General features: G+C 34.5%; 1 protein-coding gene across 4 annotated transcripts; it reads right to left on the reverse strand.

Annotated features, from left to right (window-relative positions):
* Positions 1 to 702: 702 nt before the first annotated feature.
* LOC132609856 (DNA-directed RNA polymerase V subunit 7-like) lies at positions 703 to 8,258 on the reverse strand. Of its 4 annotated transcripts, XM_060324031.1 has the most exons (4): positions 8,052 to 8,258; positions 4,539 to 4,643; positions 2,751 to 3,188; positions 703 to 1,495 (listed from the first exon to the last, which is right to left on the reverse strand). In XM_060324031.1, the coding sequence occupies exon 4, from the start codon at positions 1,486 to 1,488 to the stop codon at positions 928 to 930; it is 561 nt and encodes a 186-aa protein (XP_060180014.1). In that variant the 5' UTR covers positions 1,489 to 1,495; positions 2,751 to 3,188; positions 4,539 to 4,643; positions 8,052 to 8,258; the 3' UTR covers positions 703 to 927. The 4 variants fall into 4 exon arrangements, with proteins under 4 accessions (XP_060180014.1, XP_060180015.1, XP_060180013.1 ...); XM_060324032.1 differs by lacking the exon at positions 4,539 to 4,643; XM_060324030.1 differs by lacking the exon at positions 2,751 to 3,188.
* Positions 8,259 to 10,164: the final 1,906 nt, after the last annotated feature.

Below are 10,164 nucleotides of genomic sequence, written 5' to 3' on the forward strand. Positions count from 1 at the left end.
TTGATTCAGTTTGCTTAAAAAGATTATTGTGAATATGATATATACAACATTCCGTCTATTACCACCATACAATCACCACCATCAGTACCACCATACAATTATCAATGGCAATCGCCGCATGATTATTAAAATTCCTGCACAACCTCTACCATCCACAACCATCATACACGCGTGACAAATAACCAACACATCACTATTACCAACCACCATTTCTATTCTTTTAAAGTGTGTTGTTTTATCAAACACATAATTTTTATAATACAATGTAAATAAAAATTTAACTAATATCTTGTGGATATAATATTGAAGTACTTTATTAAAATTTTGTTCAATTGAAGTACACATTTAAAATATTTGAAAAACAAATAATTTTAAATTAACCCGTCTTCAAATTTAAATACTCCTACAATATATGCGTGTACCCTCTCTATTTGGCTAAGACGACAAAAACTGTTTTCTGAAAACCAACTCGTAATCAAACTGAGAAAACCTTTTTTTTAGTGAAAACCACCAGCCTCTGTGACTAGGAAATTTAGACAAGCATATCACAAACAAAAATAGAAAAAGGAAATCTAGAGAAATCTAGACAAATATATATTGTTTTAAAAACCTTCTGAAATAACATTTCTTAAGAATGAAAAATTGTTCAAAGGTTCAGATTTCTCACTATTTCAGCTCCAGTACCAATTGTAAATTTCTAAATTTGGACCGAGCCAATTTTTTGTCATGGCATCTCAGCCATTTTCATTTCTCCAACACATTCCCAGCAAAGCTGTAACACCAACCATGTACATTCATAATGTCACTGATAACTCATTTACATCCTATAAGTAAACCAACATATACAAAAGTTTCTTGTTTTCCTATTTTGATTTGGTAAGAGAAACTATAACAATGCACTTTTCTTTACCTTTCCTATTGAGAAATTCACAGCTCTAGTCCATCTAATCCATTCAGGGAAATTGGCCCAAGGCAATCACCTTCTATGCTTGCAAGAACGTCGAACTTCCTAACAAGGGTTCTACTCCATCTCATAGCAAACACCACAAATCGGACAGCCACTTCGTTCTCAATCCTCGAGTGATCATCGCATAAGAAGAATGGGTTTTCACCCGAAACATAGTTGTAATTTGGCATCTTCCGACGACTGAGGTAAATAGAGTTCATAGGTCCACATTTCAGAAAGACTCCATCGCTGCAAACCTTGATGACTATACCAACCAAGACTTCCCCAGTTTTAGGTAAGAAGGTACGACTGTAGAAGGTTACAGGGAATATGATGTATTTTGATGAGTCCGATAACTTTCCATTGCCTACGCTCTTCACTTTTGTTACTTTGAGAAAGTATCCACAATCTTCTGTAGCCCTCAGAAATGTGAGCTGGTTAAAAAGACGCCTGATGACAATACTTCCAGGGAGTTCTCTGCTTTCTTTTAGATCTTCCACAGGAACTACCACATATAAGTGAACTTCAAATTCACACAGCATTGAGTCCCTACATTTCAAACACGAAATAAGATAATTAGGACAGAGACAACGCTATGATAAATCAACCACATCCTCCTGTTTTCCCTTTTTATTCTGCTTTAAACATTTTTGGGCAAAAGTGTGGCGCAACCAAACAGAATCACATCTAAAGTGATGTAGGCACGGGAAAGAGATTATGCCACCTAGAACAAAATGAGTCACAGGCTCTCTCTGAGATAAGTGAATTTGGTCCATATTTGTAAGCTGGAACCAACAAACCACGCATGGCTATGAAAATTGGAAAAGATTAAAGAAAGACAAAATGCAGATATACAATAGCTAATAGCACAGAAGGGAAATGCAAGACCAACAGATCGAGTCGTCTATTGCATAACCCAATGCCTTCATCATGTGATTTGAACCAACAATTACCTAAGGTAACACCCTAATTAACTAATACTATGAGCACAACTCTTATTAACACGACTCTACTAGTGATAATACGATGAGCACAACTATAATTCAAGGTGATACATCAACAAAACAACTATAAAGGAAACAAGCAATTTGACATGTTAATTTGGGCATGTGGAGCAAGGAGCAGCCTTAAGACCATCCACCATTTACAGCGACATTGGCATCTACCCCCGGGTAGGGAGTATGTGGAACCCAATGTAGATATACATTTAGAGGGCTGTTTGGTTTGGGTAAGAGGAGATTTAATCTCCACAGAAAATCCAGCACTAATTTGTACCATGATTGATTGGGCTTAACAGAATTTAATCTCCACGTAAAAATCAGCATTTAGTTCAATAATGTTTGGTTGTTATTTTTTATTTTCCTCGTAACAAATACCTGCATAAGTTATGCGGAAATCTATGTATTATTGTATGTGGAGTAGAATGTGGAATAATAATGAGGTTTGAAACAACACATAATTAAAATTCTCAAATGATGAAACTAACCCTCATAATAGTAAGAAAATTTTGTTATTTTGTTTAAATAATAAAGAATATTGGAAATTACACATTGTGTACTAATTTGTAATATATCAATCATTCAACAAGAAATAATCCCAATAACTAATACTATGAGCACAACTATTATTAACACGACTCTACCAGTGATAATACGACGAATACATCAACAAAACAACTATGAAGGCAACAAGCAATTTGACATGTTTATTTTTTTCTTAAACTGGTAAATATTGTATTCCTCAGCATTAAGGACATGCTGGAAACCTTCACAAAGGAACAAACAGAGTAAAAAGAAGTACTTACAGTGATCTTAATAAGTCTACAAGTTGATCTATATCTTCTAAGCCTATCTCTCTACACCAAAAATAAAAAGATACTATACAATTCCATTTGACTTTTTGAATGGAATTGGATCTATCCTCAAGACATCTATCATTTCTTCAAAACAAGCAATTTGACATGTTAATTTGGCATGTGGAGCAAGGAGCAGCCTTAAGACCATCCACCATTGACAACGAGATTGACATCTTCCCTGGGTTAGGGAGTGGGTGGAACCCAATGTAGAAATACATTTAGAGGGCCGTTTGGTTTGGGTTAGAGGCGATTTAATCTCCACATAAAACCCAGCACTAATTTGTGCCATGTTTGGTTGGGTTTGACAGAGTTTAAGCTCCACATAAAAACTAGCATTTAGTTATACAATGTTTGGTTGTTAATTTTTGTTTTCCTCGTAACCAATACCTGCATAAGTAACAAGAGGAATCGATGTATTATTATATGTGGAGTAAAATGTGGAATAAGAATGAAGTTTAAAACAATATACTCTCCGGTTCACAAAGAGTGTCCACTTAGCCTTCATTTTTTGGTTCAAAAAGAGTGTCCACTTACCAAATCAACAAAGAATTAACCTTATTTTTCCATATTTGCCCTTATTAAGTGTTGAGTGACCAAATTCCAATACCTACTTAATTAGGGGAATTTCATCAAATTAGCTATTTTTTGCCTTGGAGTTAGTATTTTTCTTAAGGGGTGTGCAAATTTCTAAGTGGACACTCTTTTTGAACCGGAGGGAGTACATAATTAAAATTCTGAAATGACGAACTAACCCTCATAAAAGTAAGAGTTTTTTTTTGTTTGTTTGTTTAAATAATAAAGAATATTTGAAATTACACATTGTATACTGATTTGTAATATATCAATCATTCAACAAGAAATAAACCCAACAACAATAATCCCTACATTACTAATCCATGCATAACTTGTCTCTAAATCAAACAACTCCTTCAGAGATATAGAACTGCAGATTGCAGTATAGAGACATAAATAAAATCAGGAACTAATCTAACTGTTGAATAAGAATCTTGCATGATTGAGACACCATTCTTTTATTGCTTCTAGGATAAGAGTTCTTCAGTGCATCCATCTATTACCAGATTCTAGGTCTTTTGGACCTCACAGCTTATCTAGAAAAATGCTACCACTGTTTTCATGCCTCAGCTTCACCAACATATAAAGTGGCCACCAATGGTCTTTGTGACCTATACCTTCTCAGTTCTTAATTATTCAGAAAGCTAACTTGGAAAAAATTTCAAGAAAATCCAGATCTCCACTAAGAAAAAGTATTACATACTTTGTACGTATTCATTTGGTTAAAAACTATCTTGCCCTCCTCAATGGTTCTATAAATAGGCTAGAAACACTAGTGACAATGAGATTGAAAATTTTAGAAGTGGAGACATATATCTAAATCTGATATGCCTTTGCAAGCTGCAACATAAAAATCTACCTTGAGAGGGCAACTACTTCATCTACTTCAGTTTTCATAGTTACAGGAGAGGACAATTTAAAACACGAAAACAAAGCAGCTGATACGATATCCATCATCAGCATTACATCTTGGCCAGCTCAAGAAAATCTATTGCACAGCTTAGCAAATAACCATCCAAATTAAGATATTTCATCTCCTTGTTTTCATTTTCCTTTTTAGTTTTGAAGTATCTGTTCAATATACTCGTTCATACAACCTATACATAAGAACTGAAAGAAAATAAAAACAGCCCCTTTTTTGGATTGGCCAACTTTGGATGATACCTGATAAATTTCTCCAGTGATGCTGAGTCGCTGAACAAGATTCAGCAAATCATTCTAACCTGATAGCATTCCCAACGCTCTATAGTTTTAAATCTTTTCCTTAACCTGCTTAGTTAAGCCACCACAAATTATGTGGATTAAATCTCATATTTCTCGCTCAATGAGACCCACATTCAACATAATTAATTTCTACTATTTTCGTGCCAGTTAAGAAAGATAACAAAAGAAACGATAGTGAATATGATGATGGGGAGAGAGAAAATAGTGGTTCAAGGAAAAGGAAAGAGTGAACACAATTTCTCCGTAGTACCCTACTACTATGGCGAGAGGCATGGAGTCTCACCATAGACAACAGAGGCAAAAACAACCAATAAAAAACACCGAAAAAAGTTCTACAAAAGGAAGATGCAAGAAATTGGATGTGACTTCAAGACTTTGTTAATTAACATAAACTACAAAGATTTTATTTCAAACCGATAAAAGAAGCTAGTTCACTTTTCTATTATCAATATTTCTACGTTGTCAGGTGGAGTCCAGGTAAGCTTGTACCACTCTGCTTGAGCACAATTTGAAGTTGTTTAGTATTCTAGTCAAGCTAGGTCATGCTAACTCGGCCTAAGTTGCTCGGACTCTTCACTGTTGGTGCCGCACCCGTGTCGACACGGCGTGGGTGTGGGTGTGGATGTGGCCGGATTTGGTCAACCTATTTTGGATACTTTGACAAAATCGACATAGAAATTCGGAGCAGATACAATGATTACTGAAATCAAAACAAAAGTGAAATTGAAGAAAATTGAATACTTAAATGTTATATATAGAAATTTTGATGTCAGTCCTTTTCCTTTTATCTCCTTCTGGATTCTCCTCTTGATCAATATTCTCTCTGTGCAATACCTTGTAAGTTTTTCAAATAATGTCTCATAATTTTAAAATATTTTTATAACTTTATTTTTAGATATTTGAATTATTTTTAACCGAATCCCCCCACTCGTATCCGTAATGGGATCCGTACCCCCGAATCTTAAAATTTAGATCACGAAGAATCTTAAAATTCAGGAGGGTAGAGGTAGGCCGAAGAAGTGATATAGACAGGATATGACGCAGTTTCGGCTCTCCAAGGACATGACCTTAGATAGGAAGTTATGGAGGACACGGATCAGGGAAGTAGGCTAGTAGGTAGTTGTGCGTGTCACGCTTCGTAGTACTCTTGCAGTTTCTTATCTTATGATTCTTGTTATTATCTGTTGTGTCTTTTTCCCCAATTGACATGATTTTGTGTTAGTTACGTTATTTTTCTTTTCCTCCAGACTGCTTTGTCATGCTGTATTTAGTATTTCTCCAGACTGTTATTTCTTTTTCCAGACTGATTTGGTTGCTTTTCTTTCTTTTCTTTGAGCCGAGAGTCTTTCAGAAATAGCCTCGCTACCTCCATGGGAGGGGTAAGGTCTGTGTACACTCTACCCTCCCCAGACCCCACCTCGTGGGATTACACTGGGTATGTTGTTGTTGTTGTTGAAGAATCCAACCGCTAGATCTGCACCCGTATCGGACACCCGCACCCCCGTCCAAGCAACTTAGTGCTCGGCTCAACTTAACATGATTACACATTTACCCACATGATTATTCAGATCCACAAGTTACTATTGTGACAAAATAGAAACAGTTTTAATATTCTTTTGGAAGGTTAGGCTGATCCGTATTATTGCTAGCGTTTGTGAACTACATTCCACTATATTGAATGTCTAATGTTAAATAGAAGGTGGAAGGACAATTAAAGAAAACACATGTATTACAGTATTCGGCATTGGAACTGTATCATTTACATTTAACACCATGCCATACTTTCATAAAACCTTTGATGAATACTCATTCCATTTCTTTTTCTTTTTTCTTTTTCTCAGTTTAAAAGTTGATTTTATGAAGTCATCAAGAACATTAAATGTAATATCGTCTATTAGATTTCTTTTTTCTGTATTTCAATCAGTACCTTCTTTGCAGGATGTAATTTATATATTTCTAATTGTTCTCTGGTGAAATTGGACAGACAACATCTTCAACATTATAAACCTGCCATTTTCTTTTGTATCCTTTCCTCCCTCTAAAATACTTCGATGACGAAAGCACAGCACACAATGCAAAGTTACAACACATTAGTAACACTCCTACAGTCACAGACTACATATCCATATTAAACTTTACACAGTGAAAAGACATCCTGAAAATTTAAACAGAAGCCCAAGGGTGTGGCCTAATGGCAAGGAAGTGGGTGAAGCACCATGAGGTCTCAAGTTCAATTCCAAGCAGAGACAAAATACACAAGGTGATTTCTTTCCATCTATTCTAGACTTGGTAAACAGAGTTACCTGGTAGCTGTTGCTAGTGGGAGGTGGCAGGTATCTCATGGAATTAGTCGAGCTTGCCCAAACACCACGGTTATCCCAAAATATATATATATAGAGAAATTTAACTAAGGGACCACTTAGCCTTACATCCAATGATCCAAATGATTCTCCAACCCAACTTAGTTTCCATGTTTCATTTTTTTGCCAACCAATTCGACATAATTTGAGAATCTCATCAGACATGATAATCGGAGTTACTTAAGAAACTACTTTAGTCAAGTAGAACACAAGTCAATAATTTGGAGATCTCTTCATTTATTCCAAATCTTGGGTTGATGGAATATCGTGGAAATTGTACCAATCATCCACAGATTACTCCCTTCGGTTCAACTTGTTTGTCTTACTTTCCTTTTTAGTCTATTTCAAAGAATGTCTCTTTCCTAATTTAGCAGCTCTTTAATTTCAACATCCACATGGCATGATTAAGACCACAAGATTAAAGGGCACTTTAGTACGTTATATATACATATATATCTTTAGTTTAAGTCCAAAAGTGTTCTTTAATTCTTAAACTCCGCGTCAAGTCAAACTAAGACAAACAAATTAAAATGGAGGGCGTATTTTTTATAGCCGAGAAATCCAGTATTTTCAGTTGGGATGCTCCATAGATAATAGGAGCACCCCTCTATCCTTCTTTACCTAAATACTTGGTTCACCTACAAGATTCAAAAACTCATGATTTGTGTCTTAACTAAGGCGGATCTACGGGTACGATCTATGAGTTCACATGAACCTAATAGCTAATATTTTACTCTGAACCCTAACTAGAGGACAATACAGGAACTCATAAACTTCAAATACTGGATCTGCCTCGAGTGTCTACCACACATCATGTATTGTACTACATTTGCCATTAAATGAAAGCCCAAGAAGCATACATCCATACAAAATTCTCATAACAAAAAGAGTATAACAGCTACATATTAATCCAAGTAATTCAAGACTCAATTATTTAAACCTTTCAAAAAGAAGCAAAACTCAGAATTGCAAAAACACATCATTTCAAATGGAAGAAAGAACAGAAACCCATCATCAAAAAGACACTGAAAAGCAACAGAAAACTAAAGAATATGGTTTCATTGAAACCTAAAGATTAGAATGAAATTCTTACCGGTAAAGAAGACAGCTTTGCACTTTTTTTTTTTTTTTTGGGAAGCTATAAGAAAACTATACTGGAAATGAAATGGAATTATAGAGATGAAGTGTGGGTTAGAGCAAATTTGTTATTTCTGGGTTGGGAATTAGGAGCAAACTCTGTAACCTCTTTCTATTTTCAGACAAGGGGCGAATGGTGGCCCAACGTGAAGCAGGGTTGAAGGGTACACAGTCGGGGCTTTATTTGAAAAAGCTTTTTATTTTATTTTTATTTTTCCACCGGCTGTCGGTATTCGCACTGGAGTCCGACTATATCCGGATTCGAGCCGTTTAGGGCCTCATTTGAGGAAAGTGTTCCCTATCAAGTATTTTTTTATATTCAAGACTCGAATCCGAAACCTTTAATTGAGGAAGGATCAGCCCGCCGGCTGCATCATATCTTTTTGATGGTTATTTCAAAAAAGTTGAGTATTATAAAATTTAAAAAAGAATTCAAAAGGTTATAGCAAATGGAAAAGTGAACAATTTATGTATGTGTTTAAATTTGGAGATTCTTATCACTTTTAAATTTGTGAAAAAATACCATAGGTTGTGAAATTGCATAACTTAATACGTCTACCTAGCTTTATTGCTAATATTCACATAAGTTATGGAAGAGTTGATGTACAGGGTGAATTAAAATATCGTCCGTTGGTTTATGTGAATGTCATAGATTTTGTTTAGAATCTATATATGTACTGAAAAATCTATTAAATATTTATAAATATTTAACCTCGAATAACCCTATTACTATTATTGTATATATTAACTTGAAATCATTATAGGAAGAACTAAACTTCATATCATGAATTCGTCCTTGTGTATTATTGCCGGATAGAGTATGAAATAAGAATATATCATTAAAAATACATGACTAAGCATTAATGACAAAAATCATTTGAAACGATCAAGTAAAGGAGGTTCACATCCTAAACCAATAGCATTCCATTTTTTTTTCTTTTTCATTTTCCTTGCAATTTAGAATGCATAAGTGGATAACCGGACCGGTGCAGTGAAGTATTCCAGTTGAGATTCTCGAACTTTGATGATTGTCTCGTCGTATCTAAACGATATGGTATTCAATGTATAAGTAGATGTATATAAGTAAATTCGTATTTAAAAGACACGTAAATAATTCACTAGGTGATGTTAAGTAAAAGACACGTAGGTATATATCCAGAAATGTTGTCCACTAAATGATGTATGAAGACTAAAAGACTTATGTTCAATGTCAACATGGCCCTTAAACTTCTCTGCAAATGGCATTAAACTCATGTCGAAACCAATGTTTCTAATATATAGAAAAGAAAACTAGAATAATCCAATTTCTACTCAAATAGTAGCAGTACTTTTTAGGTTAAATTACATCAAATGCCCCTGTAATGTTAACTTAACTACACATACATTTTCTTATTTTTAAAAGCAACACCGTCGAGGTCTATCGGGAGCGGCCTCTTTACCTTTACAATGAATAAGATCTGCGTACAAACTATTCTCTCCGAACTCCTTTATGTAATTGTTGTGTTAATGGCAAACACTTATATTTTTGTACTAAAAAAAGTCTATACAAATAGTTGATGGAAACTTAAAGTGTTAATTTTGACAAAATTTAAAGGGCGAAAATGTGAGTGGATATACTTAAGGTGTGAACCCCCATTTTCAGGCTACAAAGAACAAATACACAATAGCCTATTATCATACATGATGGACCATTTTTGTCATTTTCAAGATAATTTCATTGTAAAAATCGTACATCATTTTCATAAGGGCAACAGAAACTTGGTCTTTTTACGATACGAGTATGTTACTACAATTTTCTTTCCAACCTAAGAATTTGTTTGGTATTCGGATTAAATAATCTCGGAATTATAATCTTAGGACTTGAGATAAAATAATTTCAAAGTTAATGAAATACAGTGAAATATCCCAGCATCAAGTTTGAGATTAATTTTATACTCTATTTGGTACCTTCTACCAAACAAAATATAAAATTAAACTCAAACTTAGTGATGGGATATTATTTTCTGCGATGAAACAAAATATCTCTCATCTTCCCCTCGAATAATTTTTTTGTTTTTTTTTTATTTCCA

The sequence above is a fragment of the Lycium barbarum genome, chromosome 9, assembly GCF_019175385.1.
Source record: "Lycium barbarum isolate Lr01 chromosome 9, ASM1917538v2, whole genome shotgun sequence".
Classification (NCBI taxonomy): domain Eukaryota; kingdom Viridiplantae; phylum Streptophyta; class Magnoliopsida; order Solanales; family Solanaceae; genus Lycium; species Lycium barbarum.